Source organism: Lactuca saligna, chromosome 2 (assembly GCF_052625555.1).
Source record: "Lactuca saligna cultivar CGN05327 chromosome 2, ASM5262555v1, whole genome shotgun sequence".
Classification (NCBI taxonomy): Eukaryota; Viridiplantae; Streptophyta; class Magnoliopsida; order Asterales; family Asteraceae; genus Lactuca; species Lactuca saligna.
The window spans coordinates 127,627,251-127,647,678 of NC_136418.1; the positions used below are offsets into that span (position 1 = coordinate 127,627,251).

At 31.5% G+C, this 20,428-nt stretch overlaps 3 protein-coding genes across 5 annotated transcripts; all 3 read right to left on the minus strand.

The window, feature by feature from the left end:
* Positions 1-1,075: 1,075 nt before the first annotated feature.
* GSH2 (glutathione synthetase 2) lies at positions 1,076-4,502 on the minus strand. The gene is made up of 12 exons (XM_078980135.1): positions 4,132-4,502; positions 3,810-3,979; positions 3,643-3,718; positions 3,379-3,509; positions 3,148-3,270; positions 2,988-3,069; positions 2,646-2,725; positions 2,505-2,574; positions 2,295-2,416; positions 2,016-2,155; positions 1,577-1,772; positions 1,076-1,388 (listed from the first exon to the last, which is right to left on the minus strand). Exons 1-12 carry the CDS (start codon positions 4,474-4,476, stop codon positions 1,265-1,267), a joined length of 1,659 nt encoding a protein of 552 aa, XP_078836261.1. The 5' UTR covers positions 4,477-4,502; the 3' UTR covers positions 1,076-1,264.
* A 2,416-nt stretch (positions 4,503-6,918) lies between these two features.
* On the minus strand, positions 6,919-9,037 carry LOC145031555 (mevalonate kinase-like). Its single transcript, XM_078980136.1, has 5 exons — positions 8,842-9,037; positions 8,249-8,492; positions 7,914-8,167; positions 7,404-7,817; positions 6,919-7,326 (listed from the first exon to the last, which is right to left on the minus strand). Exons 1-5 carry the CDS (start codon positions 8,996-8,998, stop codon positions 7,208-7,210), a joined length of 1,188 nt encoding a protein of 395 aa, XP_078836262.1. The 5' UTR covers positions 8,999-9,037; the 3' UTR covers positions 6,919-7,207.
* A 4,503-nt stretch (positions 9,038-13,540) lies between these two features.
* LOC145031556 (glycoside hydrolase family 2 protein) lies at positions 13,541-19,868 on the minus strand. 3 transcript variants are annotated; one of them, XM_078980137.1, is made up of 18 exons: positions 19,731-19,868; positions 19,403-19,550; positions 18,972-19,211; positions 18,722-18,868; positions 18,500-18,578; positions 17,904-18,087; positions 17,759-17,824; positions 17,438-17,656; positions 17,146-17,352; positions 16,772-17,075; positions 16,528-16,687; positions 16,326-16,434; positions 16,110-16,245; positions 15,911-15,966; positions 15,471-15,770; positions 14,836-14,955; positions 14,064-14,750; positions 13,541-13,955 (listed from the first exon to the last, which is right to left on the minus strand). In XM_078980137.1, exons 2-18 carry the CDS (start codon positions 19,548-19,550, stop codon positions 13,791-13,793), a joined length of 3,327 nt encoding a protein of 1,108 aa, XP_078836263.1. In that variant the 5' UTR covers positions 19,731-19,868; the 3' UTR covers positions 13,541-13,790. The 3 variants fall into 3 exon arrangements, with proteins under 3 accessions (XP_078836263.1, XP_078836264.1, XP_078836265.1); XM_078980138.1 differs by having other exon boundaries at positions 19,403-19,554; positions 19,731-19,860; XM_078980139.1 differs by lacking the exons at positions 18,722-18,868; positions 18,972-19,211; positions 19,403-19,550; positions 19,731-19,868 and having other exon boundaries at positions 18,477-18,557.
* Positions 19,869-20,428: the final 560 nt, after the last annotated feature.

The window sequence follows — 20,428 nt, forward strand, 5'->3', positions numbered from 1 at the left end:
CAAAAAGAATATAAAAACTTTAACATTACATAGGCGTAAAATAGAAATAAAGTAAAATGTATGTAGCAAAGAGAGCAAGGAATACAAATAAACTTTTTTCCATTTTAATATCTTATCATAGGAATCAATACATGTGTAAAGAAACCACATCCTACCCCTTTATATAAAGGGCCGGATATTAATATTGTTTCTATAATAATAAATCCACATTGACAATCCAAAACCATCATTATTTTCCATAATTATTATTAAAAACAAAACTTAAAGAATCGACATGTAACAAAAATAATATAAAAGCTCTAACATAACATAAACAGAAAATAGGAATAAAGTAGAATGCTTGTAGCAAAGAGAGCAAGGAACAACATAAACACAAATAAACTTTTTTTTTTCATTTTGATATCTTATCACAAGAATTAATACATGTGTAAAAAAACTACACTTCGCTCCCCTTGTATAAGTCTTGTTATTAATAATTTATTCACCTTTTCAAATTAGGTGTTTCAAAAACTCAATTGATGCACATGTAATCCACAAATTAAAAATCTCATTCCAATCTAACATCACATAACCTATATTCAAAGTTGAAACAACTATATAATTTCAAAATTTTAACAAAATCATATAAAAACTAACTTCATAATTTTTTGAAAGAGACAAAATTGACTTCATAATTAATTATTTACAAGCACATATTACATTATTACAAATCAAATTTAAGAAGATAATTTTACAAACAATCATATGTATTTATATAAAGATATAAAGCATTACAAAACGATATTGTTAAGTACCAAAAATTAGGGCTTTTAAAATTACCAAACAAAAGTTAGGTTAAAAGTTAAAACCTAAACAAATAACTAATTAATTACAATTACTTCCTATCTGTTTCTTTGTTGAAATCCTTAATGACAAGTTGCCATTGGTGAGTAAATGAGTTACAAGATACACAATTATATGTATATGTATATGTATATGCAACCAGCAAGTAAGAGATTATTATTATTATTATTATTATTGAATTTCATTCTATTTCCCTCCAACCAAACAAATGCATGAGCATGAGCATGACAAATTATGATTCCAATTCCTGTGACAGATTCAATTCCTTTAAAAAAAAAAGTCTACAAAATGTTACAATAAGAATAAAGTACAAGTATGTTACATAAGCCAAAATGGAAAACAGAAAGTGATTAGGTCTTGATGAAGCCATCAATTATTATTATTATTATTATTATTATTATTAGGGGAAAGAAAGGTGAAATCAACTCAAATACAAACTATCCAAAACCGCAAATCCAGCAGCAACACCACCCTCGTTTGATGAAGAAACTTTAGTACGCATCAGGTAACCACATTGCTCACTAACAATCACCTTCTCCTTGTTTCTGTCACATTTACAATCGCATAATATGTCTAAAACACAATATATATATATATATATATATATATATATATATATATATATATATATATATATATATATATAGAGAGAGAGAGAGAGAGAGAGAGAGAGAGAGAGAGAGAGATAAAAGCAATAAAAGTTAGATATATTTATTTATATATATATAAATACCTTAGATATGAACTAAATATCCCGAGTTCAGAAATGGCCTGTTCTTTATAGCAGATACCTTCTCGAACAAGAAGTGTCGGGAAATCTTTTGGGAAAATCCTTTGCATGAGAATGTATGCTGCTGCTTCTTCTTCGGATCCTTCTTTTTGCAATCTTACAAGCATTTCCTTCACTTCATCCCCATAAATGTTGTTACCTGATTTGAATGAAAAGATATTTCGTTACTAGACTAGAGACGATCAGAAGGGCATTTACGTCTTTTTACAAACTATAAAGAATCTAGGTAATCGTGAGGAAGTCCCAATTCTTGTATGTGGGACAAAAGATTATAACTTTTATCCCAGTGACATCTGTCCCAGTCCCAGATAACAGATAACAGATAACAGATAACAGATAACAGATAACAGATAACAAATAACAGGTGAGGTGTGAGTGTGACCTCCGCCTTCTCTTTGTGGCTTCATGACAAATGCTCCTGGCTGCTCGATAGCATTCTTGACAGCATTTGAATCATCCAAACTCCATAATCCAGCAAAGCATGCCTGAAGCTTGGCTATGTCATCTTTATTATCAAGAAACCTACTCCCACATGAAAAAATACAAACACAAATTACCAAAATACCCCTATATATATATATATATATATATATATATATATATATATATATATATATATATATATATATATGACTGCAACAATGAAATCAAGAATATTTACCTCTCGAGTACATTAGGTTTTGCAAGCTCCTGCTGAACTTTCTTGGTGCCAGTTAAATGATAAGAGATTGAAGGACACTTGATAGCTACAGATTCCTCCATAAGTAACCTAGCTTTCCACTCCTACAAGATTCATAAAGCCATTAAAACATTAAATTGAAAATAATAGAATAAATGATTAAAGAATAAAATTCAAGAAATGTCTACTCACTGATTCAGAAGGATAATCGTTAGGTGCATATCCGGCTCTAAAATATATGACTGCAACCGTTTCACCATCCCTGCAAGTTAGTTTTCAACATTTAGCTTGTGTTGACCAAATTACAGAAATACCCCTATACTCTATACATACACTACAAGAGTTCCATCTGAAAGAGTCTTCCCTTGTGCATCAATTTCCACCAATGTCTTCCGAATAGCTCTAACATTATGTGTGTTGATGAGCTCAGGATCACATTTCAATTAATAAAAATTATATATATTTTTTTAATTCATTTCAATATGTGTAATGAGGGTATTTTGGTCTTTAATAACAAAAGAAACAACAAAATTCAACTTCTTTCCATTTGAAGGAATCCATCAAACATGGAATTTGAATTCCAATTCCGTCCATTTGGCATGGCAACAAAACAAGCCATGGAATGGAATCTTGAATTCCAATTCCACTGGAATCCACAGCAATGCAAAAAGGATATCTTTCAGTGAGGGTTGCACTGAGCCAATGTTGGTCATACATATTCCGTTCTTCAGGTTGAACAACCACCATAACTACAGCACTGTATCACATAATTAACTTCTCATTCAACATTATATAATAAAAAACCAAATAAAAAAAATCAATAACAAGATCCAACCTCGGATTGTTATATTCCATCCACGCCTTTGCCAACACCTCAGCAAACTTATTTGCTGAATTATTTTTTGGAATCCTTCTGAAATCAACCCCCAAGTGTTCTTTATATTGAGAGAGTAAGCTCCTGTAAGATGATATATGTATTCATAATCTTATTCATAACAACCAAGAATTAGAATTAGAATTAGAATCGGAAACAGAAAAACAGTTGATTAAAAATAGAAATACTTACCTATGAAGCTCACTAACAAGACAACTTAACCCTGAGAATGAACATGATATTGTGTTGAGCTCTATTTGGAGAAGTAAATTTGTATTTTCATCAAGCATATAATCAGAGCGATGTAATCCCAAGCGAATATCCTAGGGGCAAGATTTAGAAAATTTAGTTAACTTCCACAAAACCTAATTTGGTAAAGTATGTATTCACTTAATAGAAAATGTCCTAACGTTTTACAACATAAAGATTAAAGGGTTGATTACCCTACAATGATACCTCCTTCTTGCCGATTTGTAGCATCCTGGAGTGAATATCTAAAAGTCTGGAGGTGAAGGCATCCACTTTCTTTGTTCTGAAATTACAAAGAGAATGTGATCATTTTCATCCAAATTGAATCTAGCTTAAGTGATTTATAGTTAACAGAAATCATTTCAGAGAGAAACCTTGAGAGAGTGTCCTGCAAAAACTTGCCATCCAAACTAACTCGGTCTACTAACTCATTGAAAATGGGGGCTAACTCACAAGCTTGCTTCCAGTGGCTTTCTGGAAACGAATATGGTAGTAATGCAATTGGGGCGTGAACCAAACCGACTCCAGGAATCGATCCTGATCTCTGCAAATTCAGTTATAATCAAAACGATACATGTCAGTATATCAGAATCCTCAATTCGATAAATAACTTAAAACTTAGAACCCTACAAGTGAATCGACTGAATTCGATAAGTGTTTGGTTGAAGCTAAAATTACATAACAGGATGAACAAACCTGGACGTTTCTGTCCCCAACAACGAGTCCATGAAGAGAGCTCCAAACGAGAGCATCATAAACCAACTTTTGAAGTAATTCCGAGTCGATTGTGTGAGGATCAGACATGGGGTTTTTCACGAAGCTTTTTTGTTGGGTGGTTTTGATTTCCGGAATGCTGCCGCTGCCGCAATTGGGTGGCGAATTTATTGAGAATTTGGATGAAGATTTGTGGAATTGGGAATAAGTGTGAGTGGAGAGAATGAATGTCGATGTTGATTTGGGGTGATGGAGAGTGGATGAAAAGCAATGGTGATTGGGTAAAGAAAGGGAGAATGAAGAAGAGGAAGAGCAGCCAGCACCCATTTTGACCTTGTGTCCCACTTACACATCCCATCTTTATAAGTGTGCTTACAAATAATATTTGTCTGAATTAAGTTCAAGATTTTGTCTCTTTTTGTTTAACTTTTAGAATGGGTGTATATATATATATATATATATATATATATATATATATATATATATATATATATATATATATATATATATATATATATATATATTCATTTTATTTGATAAAAAAAATTAATTTGTGTAAATAAGTAATTAAAGATGTTTAGTAAAATAAATATTAAAATTAGTTTATAATACGTGAGAACTATAGTTACAAAATTAATTAAATTTTCATAGTAAACACTCAAAATTATTAATCAATTATTTTAAATAAATGATTAATTAAGATATATTTTTTAGTTATATAAAATTATACTTGTTAATTTAAATAAATATATGAAATTATATCATCTTATAATCGGTATTAGTTTTATTATAATGTTATTAATTTAATATAAATAGAATGAGAAATTTGAAATTTGAAATTTAACATAGAAAATTAACAGGTTGACAAGTGTTATAATATTAATTAGGAGACTTAATATTATGACACATGATAAAAAAAGAATAAAATTATTCTTTTATTAAAATATATTTAAAAAAAAGATATATATTTAGCAATGGGGTCATCATTTATAATTTATATGGCTAGTCTTTATGATTTTACGTAGATATTTGTGATCTCTTATTTAAGATGCTTATTAGTTATTGTAATTTGACACCACTAATAAATATTTTTTAGTTTTTGGATAAAGCAAAAATATAACAATTATTTACTTAAACAAAGAGTTGTTCATAAATGGATACATCGTAAGTTATTCAAAACATCTTATAACTTGCTTAAACAAAATTACTAACCTTATTATAACTTTATATATACATATATCTAAGATGTTTTGTTTTTTGGTCATTTTATGCGAATAAACAAAAATTGTCAAACACTAAAAAACAACTTATCAACTTATTATATTTTGGTATCGGATAAGTTAATCCAAATGTTTTTTTTTTTTTTTTTTTTTTTAACTTTGTTTTTACACCGAATAAACCAACAAACACTTTTACAAATAAGCATGCACCGTTGTAAATGCAAATGACTATTTATCCTATTTTATTATTATTCTTTTATTTTTGTTGTATGTTCTGTTGTTTAAGATTTTAAATTAATCTTTTTTTTTTCTCTCTCTCACGAAATAAATCCAACAAGATCAATGCATTAACATGTTCCCAAACTCTTTTCAGTTTTTCTTTATTATCAATTGTTTCCTAATCGATCGTTTCGTTAGCAATTCTACACTAAAACATGTTATATATCAGAGCATCTCTAATTATGGGTGTAATCAAGAGGTGTGAAAGCGGCATTAAGGCTGGACACAAGGGTTCGTGGTTGAGGGCGACAACGATGTTGCTGACGCCGTTGTAGAGGTTGGGCGGAGGAGTTGCCAGCAGGATGGAGGCGATGTGTGTATGCGACAAATTTGCAAAGACATTAGTGAAAGCTCTTAGAGCATCTTCAACTAGGGGTGTAATCAAAGTCGAACTAATTCATGACAACTCTAGTGTATCGGAGACTAATTATTTTACGTGAGTTGTCATTATCTAAGAAGTAGTTATCTATTTCTAGATTTTTCAAAAAATTGTTGTTAGGAAATTCTTTGTAAGAAATAATTATCTTATTCGCTTCAGTTTGTGATAGTTACATATTAATTGCATTAATAATAATTCAATATGTTTTAATGAGTTCTCATTTCAATAATCAACTTATGAGTAAATATTATTAAAAAAAAGAAAACCAATACAACCATAATCGTATTATATAATCGTATTTTACATTAAAGTTTAATTTATAAGAACATCTAATGGTCAAACTATACGATGACTTAAAATTATCGTCACTTTTTAACCTTTAAATAAAAGTTATCTCTAATGGCTAATGTCTTATTATGCGGAGCCTAAAAGCACCATGTCATAAACATGAGTATTGATTTGTTGACTTCATTTCTCTTGTTTTAATAAGCTCTCGATCACATATAACCTGGTTTTCCTTTGCCAAAAAGAGATGAATAAAGATCCAAAAGTATTTCGAAAATTAATGTCTATATTTTTTAACCGGTTCTAATTTTTTGAAGATATAAACCTCATGATTTTCGAACTAGTTCAATAATTTTGAAAGAATAAAATATCAATTCCAAAGAGTATTTCTAAAATTCATGTCAGATTTTCGAAAGTTTCCAAACTAGTTCTAGGTTATCAAAGATAGAACCTACTTCTATTTATGCAAAATGATTTTCGAAGATATATATTCTGATTTTCGAATACACTCTTCAGGAAAACAAAAGTCAATGATTTTGGAAGGTGATATTTCGAAGTCACGAGAAAATCGTGAAAAAGACATCATCTTGAATAGAACGGGACCACTTAGAAAAAAAAAGATATTTGAAAATCTATACTTCACACATATTAATACTTTGTAGCACGTTCCAAATACATACTACATTTTCAAAAAGCATGGAAAAAATGATCATTACGACATATCTTTTCTATGTGGTTAATGAGGTCAATACCTCTTAAATCAAACATTATGTTTCTTTACACAAATAAAGCATCCAAATTGATTTCAAACTTCATTGACCCTTTTGTACTCTCACACATCCTTTTCTATATCTCCACATGAACAACTATTATTTTGCAACTGTTAAGAAAAATATCACAAACGCCCTCCAAACCGAATCTCAAGTCCTTTCCCACCAATTCCAGCAATGAAACATCTGAATCCACACTGCTGTAGCTCAGCTGTTACTGCATCAACAACAGAAGCAGACAACACTTTTCCAATAGTTAAGGAAACTATAAATAAACATATCATGTCATGTCATGTTATTATGTAATAAAGAAAAGGATACATGCTGGTAATAAAGTGAGAACACATCCACCACCACCAGCTCCTGTCAATTTGGAAGACAATTTGTATTTATGGGTTGTGCTAATTACTGTTTCAATAGAAGCATGGCTGACACCCATACATTGAAGCAGACCTTGATTCATTTCCATCAACTCTTCAACTTTCTCTTCTTTTTCAACAACTGCAAGATCATTGGAAGAAGATAATTGGATTGTGGATGCCAGCTCATTGCTGATGTAATCAACAGCAGTGAAAACAGATGTCATTGTGTCTGGATGTCTGTCTCTTCTTTCTGCAACACTTGTGATTAATGCCTTTGTGTTTCTACTAACTCTTGTGTCTGTGATTAGCATTTTCAGTGGCATATTGGATTTGATGGAGGTTAAAGCACCAGATTCTAACTTTATCAAGTTTCCTATACCATATATAATTTATATCTTATAGATATACAATCAGAAAAAAGAAAGGATGATAAACACATATATAATAAACTCAAACATAAGTAACATACCCATTGTGCTAACTGTATTGTCTATCCCAGATGGCTTTCCATGAATAATCTTTTCACCTTCAAAAGCCCATTCGTTTGCCAATTTCTGTTCTTTTTCACCAAGTGATAGCCAATCCTCACTGCTGAAGTCAAGATTCACAGAATCTGATGAAGCAAGTAAGGCGCCAGATAGTGAAACACAGTATGCTGCAGATGAGCCTAATCCTGAAGCAAGAGGAAGCTCAGAACTCACAACTACCCTTGCTGGTTTATCCCTGAATTAAGTCATTAACCACATACATAGACAATTAATCAACAGGTTTGAAGGTTTATAAGAATAAGATCCATCGACTTACCCTTGGATGGAGGTGTATAACCAGAGAAAAGCAACAACTCCAGCAGCTATTTCGATTTTTGACTCTGGAATTGAATGCTCTTCCACTAGTGTGGTGATGAGTTTCATGGTCTCTGAAGAACATGACGTTGGTGAGGATGCAGGGCTATCGATTGTTTGAGATAATGTTTCTCTGATTCTTTTAGTCGGCCATGAAAATTCCAGGCCGACATCCCTGAGCTGGAGTGATAGTGTTTCAGAGCTATCTATCCAAACAAGAAAAAAATATACAAGGAAGAAATGAGATTCTCTGTAAATAGATCACACCTAATTCATAAACGGAATAACAATTGCTATATATTCAATTTCATGATATGAACCCTAGACAGAGAATGAGGATTTCAAAAGGTCAGCAACATTGTCATTCTATCGATCAGCTGGAACGCATCTTAATCAGTTTATTTATTTATGAGATTCAGAAAAGAAAACGAAGATGAATTTGAGATTATGATACAGTAATCGAGAGAAAAGAAAATAAAGCGAGATTCGAAAAGAAAATAGTGGTACGTAAAAACGTAATGTACAAGTAGAGAAGGGAAATGGCGAGTGCATTACGGGAAGGTGGAGGGAAAGTAAGAGAGACGTAAGTGTAGAGGTCGATGGCAGCAGCGACGGCGGCGGATCCATAGACGACGGCGTGCTCGCCGGAGAGTATGATCTTGCCTGGAGCCCTGGCTTTCACTTCCATACCCCTGGTTAACATGCTGCTCATTATGATTATGATTATGATTATGGCTGTTTCTGTTACGGTTGGAGCCTGAGCTTAAAATTTCTCTTCATATGATGTATTCCCATTTTTTAATTATCATAATTCATAAATACATATGTAATCAGATTCATCTTTAGTTACATATTTATTTATACAATAAATAAATAACAACTACTTTTTTCTTTTATCTATATATAATGAATTCTTTATATCAATTTTGTAACATTGTTTTGTGTTTACCGATTTATGCAACCGATCATGAGATGAATTGTATGATCATGTTTGATCAGTGACGAATTTAGAATCAAAATCAACGTGATTCCTTATATAAATGAAATGGAAAAAAGTATGAAAATGTATGTCTTTTAGCAAAAATAAAATAGTTCCTTTTGTTTTTTTATACAGAATTATTGTATTAAAAAAGAAAAAAGGTATGTAGCTACGCGCGTTTGATTAAACAGGTTACAATTAAATGATCAAATTTCACAAATAGTCATTTTGGTTAAATTTGTTCACAAAATAATATGTAATTTTCTTTTATGAACGATCTTTAGTTTTAGGAATCTTTATTAGGACTTAACGTCTTTCTAAGTCTTTCTAATCGGACGTTAGTCATAAAGATAATTTATTGTGAAGTTTTCTACAAAAGAACTAAAAAATTTATAAAGACTATTTTTGGGACAAATTTAAAACCAAAACTACCATTTGTAAAATTTTATCTAATTAAAAGTTGTATATTTTGATCTCAAAATGAAATGTTATTTGCATATTTGATTTGGTAGTATAAATTTGAAAAAACTATAAAATAGTTATTATATACATAAGCATATAACCCTTTTTAGTTTTAATACCATATATTTTATTTATATTTTTTAGTTATATAAAAAATATAATATTTATTTTGTGTTATTCAAATGGATATGAATTAAAATAAAATGTTATTAAAATTAATAACTATTACCATATCTAATGACCAGGGGTTTGATCTTTTTTTTTTTACTTGTTTCAAGGCATTAAGATATTTGATTATTAGTTAATATTATTAGATTATGTATAGTTTGTTACATATTTTTAATATATGTGTCAATTGATGAAACAAAAAAAAAATACATGAAATGAAATGAAATTGGAACGAAATCAAAATTTAAATTCTTGTTCTCCGTATCAAGTATCAAAACACGATGTCGTGTCGTGTTCATGTTCAAAATTTCATATGAAATTAACACGATTAGCATGTGTTTTTCGTGTTTGCCGTTTTATATATGATTAAATTTGAATTAAAAAAATAAAACTAATAATTGTATTATGTTATCTTTGTTGCGTCATATCATGTATTTCGTTTTTAATAGATTCGTTCGTTTTAATGAAAATAAACACGATAGCATGTTGTGTTCATGTTACATAAAACATTATTGTATCGTGTCAGACAAAAACACGACACGATTTTCCAATTTGACATCCATAATTTTTAATGATATAAATGCATTATAACATATGTCCATACCCAATATCAAATCTTTAACCTTGGGACGAGAAATCTGATCCAAAACCTGAACTAGACCATGTCCTTAAAATCCATAACATATGTACTTGGGTTTATAATTAGGCCTTTGTAACCTGTTTTAAGATCTTAATTAGTCGATTTATAGAAAAAACTATTTAAAAGAATCTTATAGCCATTGTGTTTCAACCAAACAACTTAACCTATATTTACACACATCCTAGAACGGTAAAATGGTCAAAACTTTGCCAAAAATGGAGTTTAACAACTCCATTTTTGCTTAAATGTTGCACTAAAAAAAACTAGAAAAATCAGACTTTCTACAATCAGAATCTTATTCATGTTAGCCAGTTTTGACCCAAGCCTATGCCCAAATAGGTTAATCTGTGATGACAAGATTTGTATCTATTTCCATAAGGTTGCTTGTAGCATACCTTTAACAAAAAAAAAAAAATTAAAAATCTTCATCTTATCCTCCTCACATAATAAAAATAAATATGAACATAATACACCCAAAACATTATAGAAATGTATAATTACCATCAAACGGAAGAGGTCTCAAATTCAAACTTTAGGGATTTTAAATAAAAGATACCATGAGAAGAAAGCATAACCTAGTTTTGGAAGCCACAATGTGCAGTGGGGAAGCCGTTTATATTTAACATTAAACAAATTCATTCTAATAGAAAACTCAATAAACACTACTTTTTGTCAATATCACCATTATGGTTATTCTCATCATTGCCATCACCGCTTACATGGTCAAAGAAAACACTGAGCTACTGTGAAAATTTTTCCATCCATGCACCTTTCGGGGCTTCGGCCCGCTGCTTTTACCCGGCTATCATTTCATGATATGGTCCCCATTGTTGCATTTCTATAAAGTTGTAAGTTGTAAGCTACAAGATGTAAGATGTAAGATGTAAGCTAGAACTAGACTAACTTTCTAGGACTATTAATGATAATGAGAGGGCATTCAAGTCTTTTGTTGTCCCGTGATGGATAAAAAGTTGTCACTTTTATCTAATCCAATACATGCCAAACACAAATCAATTTTAATCGGTTCATGTCAAACGTGTTATTTAGTATTGTCCCATACTCAAAATGCTTTTGAAACTGAGAATTAATACACAAGGGTTTAAGTGGCTTATTTCCAAGATTTTAAACCGAATGTGTGCTAATTTACTAGATTCACGTATTCTAAATTTACTAGGTTAAATTGTTATTAAAGAAAAAATTGAAATTTTTATACATACAATTTTTGCATTAAAACACCTAATTAAGCTATAAACTAAAACCGACAGACAAAAGAATTAACTATGCATTAAATAATGTAGTTTCAGGTTATTAAGAAACTGAAATCTTTCAACTTTTAAAAGCTCATCGGATAGAGAAGTACCCAATCTCCATATCTTTGAAGTGATAAACAAAACTTAAAACCTTCATTAATGAAGATGATGAAGTTATCTGTAGCACTTTTGGCAATCCTCATGCTATTTGACCGTGGTAAACATGTTTAGAGATCTTCTTGGTTACATTAACATGTGGCTGGCTTCTTGAAGTAAAAATCTTTATTTAGGGGGTGTTTTGCTAAGCTTATTTAAGAAGTTTATTAGCTTATTAGCGGTTCCATACCACTATAAGCTAAGAAAGTGTTCGGATAAAAATAACTTATTGTGGTGGGAAACCGCTAATAAGTCATTTTTTCATAAGTAACCTCACGCTTATAAGCTAATAAGATAATAAGCAATAATTTTTTTTTGTCAAACACCCTCTTAGAATTTCAAAATTTATTTGTTTTTTGTAAAAATCATGACAACAGTTGCACATTCTATTCTATGTTTAGTATATCTTATGAGATACTGTTAAAAAATTAAACAGCTTTTCTACTGATGTGTATCAAATTTCATGGCCAGTTTTTCTATGTTTGACCTTGAAAACTAACTTAGGGGTTAAGGGGTTTTTAAGGTCAAACATGTCACATTACGAAATAAAATTTGATATTGTTCATTTACAATAAAGCCAATGTTTCTCTCTTGTATATTTAGTGTATGGTGATATATTTCAATAAGCAAATTACGAAGATATATAGAATGTGTATACAAGTTTGAAACAGTCTAGTTCATGATCACATCAATATATATTTTTCTATATGTCATGTATTTAGTATATATTTTGATATATTTCTTTTAACAAAACTAAAAGAAAACTAAGGAATGCATACTGGTTTTGTGAATGAAATTTTGAACTTTGGCCTTCAAAGTCAATTCATAACGAGATTTACATATATTTGATGATCAAATAGGTGTGAACTGCAAGTTGACGTTGATATGTAAAGATGAACAAGTGTCAAAGCCACCTCTTTCATGCTCACCAAAGTCATGCGACCAATTGTGTGCAAAATTGCATGATAAAGGATGGGGAAAATGTGATGATCACAATAAGGATGTTTGTCAATGTTTCTATGTTTGCTATAAAGACTTTCGGATTGCCAAATAAACTCTACAAGCTTGGCTTCTATCGTTATTGATCTTCCTAGTTTCTTACATGCTTTTTTCGTGTTTGTTTGTTTAATTAATCATAATCAATATATGCTCCATGATCATCATTATTCTGATAACCTTTAGTAGCATCATGAATGTATTTGCACTTCTATTCTAAACTAATCATTACAATTGTGTTTTAAACACCGGCGAAATCAAGTATTCTTGAATGAGTGTGTTTTGGCTTTTAAGAAAGAAAATTGAGTTGCACTTATGCGCGATCTGATAAATTCATGTCGCTAGGGGATGTTTGAACGTGTAATTGTTTACCCAACTTTTTTTTTGGTGTATTCTAATTCACTAAACTAATAAATAACCTGTTAAAAGGGATATAATTCTTTTGGAATTTTGAAATTTCATGGTTGGGCACAATGCAAAATTTATAGTCAGTTTGATACTTTCCTACAAAAAGTTTTCATTTATGGAAAGCGTTCCCCAAATATGACTACTTATATAGCTGCTAAACCGTAATCAATTACAAGCAGTTTGTAAAAACAAAAATTGCAAGATGATTTTATTTCTATATTTAAATTAAATGAGGAATGAATTATTGTTTCCAACATCAAAAACCCAAAATCCAAATATAAACCGAGCACACAAACAGTGAACTGCATCAGTTACTACACAGCTGGTTTGGTTACAAACCATCATCTGTTATTCAACCAAAGCTATACTAAAACACAGAGAGAGAGAGAGAGAGAGAGAGAGAGAGAGAGAGAGAGAGAGAGAGAGAGTTGACTTGTTGACCATCTCAATTCCTGGGCATATAGATATCATGGGGAGAAGTTGCAGCAGTTATTGGAAAAAACCTGATGGAAAAAGCACAAGGCAAAGGAGGAAGCATGTACTTATCATGAACACAAGGAGACCAGCTGTCATCACCACCTATACCCATATGCTTGTGGTCAAGATGCACCTGTGGTTGACCAATATTAAAAGCAACATTCATGTCACTCAGTTGCATAAATACATATATATATAGTAGATGTGTATGTATGCATTATGCATGAAAGCAAAAAGTTACCTCAATGTCATCTCCCTTAACAAGTTCCTCATTGTGTGTTGCACGATCAAGCTCCTTTGTGGTATAATAACTTGCATTCAATTGCATTGGTGAAGAAGAGTTGCCATAAATAGAAGCATAGATTCCGGAACCTTTATCGTTTTGGAAAGTGACCCATCTAACATCTGCTCGACCTGAGCATTCTCCAGGAACTATATAAGGAACATGCATCTCATCAACTTTCTTCTCATATAACCCTACATGAGCAGCCGCCTTACGATCCGGATAACATTCAAACGGGCCCCTCCCATACCATTTAACATTATTCATCGATTTCTCCAAATGGAATTCCACACCAACACGTGGCAAAGGTGGAAGATCTGATCGAGGTTTTACATTGCAAAACAACACAACATCTCCTGAACCATGGAACGAGTATTTCATGTCAACTTTGAAAAGATTGTTTGATGATGATGATGATGATGATCCTTCCGGAGTATTATCACCATGATACACAATGTTTACTTCAAGAAGATGATCTGAGATCTTTGTAACACTTGAGTTTTCTTTAGTGAAACAAATGTTATCCAAATTAGCTGCTTTCCATTTAGAGAAATAACTATTGGCTTCACCTCCTTTGTCATTGTCAGTGGGAGCACGCCAGAAGCATGGTGTTATGCCTTTAAGCATCACTGGAACTCCTTCAACCTATTTGTTTATATTATAACCATCAGTTAAAAATTTAAACAAATTTGCATGTTTCATGGAGATATAACATAGAAGAAGTGATTACCTTCCAGCTCTCTATTGCACCAGATTGGATGTTGAAAGTTATTTCTGAGACGTTTTGGTGGATGATAAGTTTGTGGTCTATGGTTTCCCAATTCAATGTGATTTCTTTAGTCTTGGGGACCTGTAACTCCAATAAGAGAGTGTAAGGTGCTATTTTATTTCTTTTTAACTTTATGGACTTGATGGGAACATGACTTAATTTTTTACTTAATAGCTAAACAAAAGGATAAAAAGGTCATTTACTCGCATTCAGATAGTTCATTCGGTCCACGAAACAGATTTTGTCTATACAGAACTTACTCAGACACACATTTTATCACCATTCATCACTTTATACACACAAGAAACAAAGCCCTTAATCCTGTAAGCTATATACGAGTGTTTCTTCACTTAATGCAGAAAGAACTTAATAAAGGAGGCTTTCCCATTAATTAAGTGCTAACTTTTTACAATTCCATTCCTTCATTTTCTCCAATATTTTTTGAACATCCTTTATCCAGACAACACTTAATGAAAAAGAAGAGAAACAAAACCTAAGATGGTCTCTAAACAAGATTTCAAGAACCAACATACCATTGTTGATTCCTATAAACTCAAATGTGAGATGAGAGGCTTTTTTAAAATGAGAATGCTTACATGGGAGATGGAATCTTTCTTCATAGGCAACTCGAATTGTTGAGATGACACGACATGACCAGATTGAAGCCACCGTGTGGGATGCAAAAGCTTTGCAGTTATAGTCAAAAAGGTTTCAGAAGAAGAGGATGAAGTGCATGATGAATACCATGGGCCCGTTTCCCATTTGATATCATAACTACTTTGGGGATCTAATGTTTGTAGACTAAGAATTCCAGAATCAAGTTTACATCCATCACCTTCAATCACCCAATTAAACTCTAGATCTTCTGTTGTTTGATAGAAATTGGTGTTTGTAATCTATGAACAAAAAACACAAGATCAAGGTTAACATTAGCTATATAGAAAGCACAAATGGACATATATATATGATACACAAGATAAATATTTTCACGAAAATGATATAGCCATATAAGTAAGAGGAGTGATGATATTGATACCTTAATTACGCCATTGGTGAACGAAATTTTAATTGGTTGATAGCAATACTTGACCTCTGAAAACAAATAAACAAAGGATCGCATCATAATCAGCTCAATGAAGTAATTCTTATACATTGTCTCTACCAAAAGATTCATCATGGAAACATTTATGTTGGTAATAACTAAAAACAAAAAGCAAAAAAAATATAGTAATCACCATTTAGAGCAGGATGAGGAGTCCGATCCGGCCATATGAGACCATTTAAGCAGAAATTTAAGTCATTTGGTGTATCTCCAAAGTCACCTCCATATGCCCAGTATTTGCTACCATTTGCATTTTCCTTGAGTAACCCCTGAAACCAGATGCAAATATTTAGAACTACCCTTGCACCACACTTACAATTTTAAAAAATTTAAAAGACGAGTTTCAAACCTGGTCAACCCAATCCCAAATAAACCCTCCTTGTAGACCAAATGTGCTATCGATTGCTTCCCAATATTCATGAATGTTTCCATTGCTATTACCCATGGCATGTGAATACCTGAAATTTGTATGCAAGTCAATTTAAGTAATAAACAAAATGGTAGCCAATAAAAAGAGAGTATTTAGATTTAGAGTGATGAGATGAACATACTCGCACAATATAAGAGGCCTTGTTTCATTTGGATCTTTAGCTATCTTAACACAATCCCAAATACGCATGTACATAGGACATACAATGTCTGTTGATGAGGTCCTCGATCTTCCACCTTCATAGTGTACAACTCTTGATGGATCCTTCCCACGAATCCACCCTGAAATACATGATTTTGTATCAATCAATATAAATTATAAAGTGAAAGATAACTTTGATGCAAAACAATTCAAATCATATATACCAGCAAGAGCAGCATGATTTGGTCCATAGCTTGCTTCATTTCCTAAAGACCAAGAAATTATGCATGCATGGTTTTTGTCTCTTTCCACCATGCCAATAACACGATCCAACATAGATATAGCCCAACTCGGTTCCTGTGATGGATGCTTGAAATCCCGAGAAAGATCAAAACCGTGTGTCTCAATATTGGCCTCATCTATCATGTACATTCCAAACAAATCGCATAATTCATACCACCTTTGATGTTGAGGATAATGGCTGTTTCTAACAGCATTGATATTATGTTCTTTCATTAAAACCAAGTCCTACAATACAAGTAACAAAACTACTTCATAAAATGTTTTGCAAGAAAACAAATAGAATTTGATGTGTCACCTTAACCATGCAAGATTCAATGTTTGTCTTTCCTATACGTGGATGGTGTTCATGTCTGTTTACACCTCTTATTACAACTGGATGCCCATTAACAAGCAACTGTTTTGGAGCTTTTGAAATTTGTCTTATGCCTACTTGACATGATTCACAGTCGATAATATTGCCTGATGCATCTTTCAGGGTGACAACTAACGTATAAAGATTTGGCTGCATGCAACATAATCCAGTGTTATTAGGATGAAGAGGTGAAAAAAAAAAGTAATTTGTTTGATGAAAAGACAAGATTTCTCACTTGTTCAGCAGACCAAAGCTTGGGATTTTTCAGTTTTCCTTCTAATCGATACCCATGAAACCCTAAAGGAAAATGAGGTGGCTGCTGAAGCTCCAAACTGGCCACGTTAGTTGATAGCAGATTAGTACCCTCATTGGTATTGATATCAAACAGTGTGGCTTCAATTTTGACATCTGTAATGTCATTGATCTTCATAGACTTATCAAGTATTACTTCAACCTAGTGTATAAAAATAAAAGAATTCCACCATTATACAACTCTTCTTCCTTTAAAAGATCACGAAATCAAAGGCAAAAAATCAGTTGTGAAGATGTTAATTACCTCTAAATCCGCATGGGTAGAACTTTCGATTAAACTTGATCTACAGAAATAATCTGCAATGAATACCTTAACACATGCAGACAACATAAGTTTGTGTGAAAGAATAGAATCTAACACTTTAGGTGATGTAAGAAAAGCCAAAAACCTTTGGTTTGGATAAAAGGAGAACATCTCTATGGATGCCAGACAACCACCAATGATCTTGATCTTCAAGATAAGAACCATCACTCCATCTATATACTTTTACAGCTACAACATTCTTCTTGTCAGATCCACACTCGTGACAAAACTCAGTTATTTCAAATTCAGCAGGTAGTCTACTATCCTGGCTGACCAAACACCAAAACCAATAAATCTTGTGAATATGTATATCATATTAGAATAACCGTGCTTGTTGGAAGGGTACAATGGTCATTTACTTTCATTCAGACATCTCAATCAGTCTACAAAAGAAATACTACTTATATATATCCATTCAGCACCAAGCATTTAATTTATGGATACTTTCTTATTAACTTGGTATAAAAAGAATGACGTTATAGAGAAAGTGAGGGAAATGAAGTTCTCATTAACTCCTAACTCTTTAAAAATTTGTCCTTATTTATATTTTCTTTCTATTTCCCCAAGGGTGCTTCTTGTCAGTTGTCATTTTCTTAAATATGTTTGAAACATCATTTATTCACATAGCACTTAACGGGAAGATATTAAAGAAACATACTTAAAGAGCATGCAAGACAAAACCTGTATCCAACAAGAGATCCATTGACCCAAACATGGAAAGCAGAATCAACCGCTTCAAAGTGTAATAATATCCGCCTACCTGCCAATATTAATCAAGTCATAATTAAAGATTCTACTTCTTTAATTTATTTCCCTAATCAAGAAAAAAAAAAAAAAAAAAAGCTTGAGAAAATATATCAACCATACATTTTATATCAGGTTAAAATACTATCGAGTTCATACCTTCCCATTCTTTAGGGAGTTGAAAATATGTCCTGTAACATCCAGTGGGATTGTCCTCAGGAACATGTGGTGGATCAAGTGGAAATGGATATATTATGTTTGTATATATGGGCCTATCAAACCCATGCATTTGCCAATTCGATGGAACTGTTCCAAATAACAAAAGGATATAAGGTTAAAAAAGACAATTCACATAGCAATATATACTAGTTAGGATACAATTAATGATAAGATGATGATGATACACCACCTGGTATTGTATCCCATGTAGAATCTTGAAACATTGTATCATGAAAATTTGAAGGAGCAGTGGTAGGACTTTGAGCAAGGAAGAACTTCCAATAACCAGACAACGACTTAACAAAAGGCAAATCTTGAACCCAATACTTGGCGCATTCAATTGATCCCGAAACAGCATCATCATCCCAAACTGCTGATTTTGATACAAGAACATCCACTTTGTTTCGTTCATACCAGTATCTTAAAGAACCTACAAATGTTGAAGAAAGTTGATTGATTTGTTATTGCTATGCTACACCATGGTCAATATTCTAAGGATCCCCATTAGATACACTTGTTTCTAATGTCAAAATCAAAGTTCATAACTAAACGCAAACCGATTCAAACTATTCAAAAAAACCTAATAATCAAAGAAAGTCAACGTTTTCTCGAGAAGCCCACCTTCTACGGAATCATGGCAATGAAGCGAAACATGAGAATCCCTCTTCCTCCATTTAATGAACGATGGATCCTCCCATACCTTATAATCACCATTACTTGCAGTCACGATTAACTTATTACTCAAGGCCATTGTAGCAGAAGAAGCCATCTTCCTTGATATTACCCAGAAATCAGATACAGATTAAGCGGAAAAAAAAAAAAAAAAAAAAAAAAAAAAAAAAAAAAAACGTTAGATTCGAAGTAAGACACAACTCTGTGATCATCATGAGTATTTTCGATCGAAAACAGAGAAAAGATAAGTAGAAATTAAGAGGAAGAAGGTGCATACCAGTTTGGGTAATGGCGGAAGTGGGTAGTGAGATAAGTATGAGTGGTGTAAACCCCAAATCGGTGTTATAAATGATTACGAGAAAAAAAAAATCCAACTGAAGCTGTTGTTTAGATTCTGCAAGCAGTAGGTAGAGAGAGACTCCTTTACGGTTCTTGTTTGCCACGTCATATCATATTTATCCTTTCTCGGATCTTTTGACATTAATATTAAAATTTTAATAAATATATTTATTTGAAGTAATTATGCTTCATTAGTTAATAGTTTTTTAATTTTTATGTATGTAGGTTTTGTGTTTATAAAATTTAATATAATTTTAAATTTAATATAACTTTTAATTATTATTATATTTATTTTAGTTTACTAATTATTTATTTTGTTATATTTTAATTTCGAACACAATCATTATTTAAAATATTAATTATTGTTTATGTTTCTAAATTATTGTTAACTTAATTTATAAGGTACCTTATGTTAGTTTTAATTATCATTCTTTATGTTAATTAGTTTTATAACCATAATTATTATTAAAAAAATTATAAGAACTTTTTAAAAGATATTTGTTATTATTAAAGCGCTATAATATTAAAGTTTTTGTATAAATTTTATTTGATTTTTATAGTTATATTGTGTTAATATACTTATTTAGATTTATTACTAAAAAATATCTGAAAAATTATATGACTTTGACATCTATT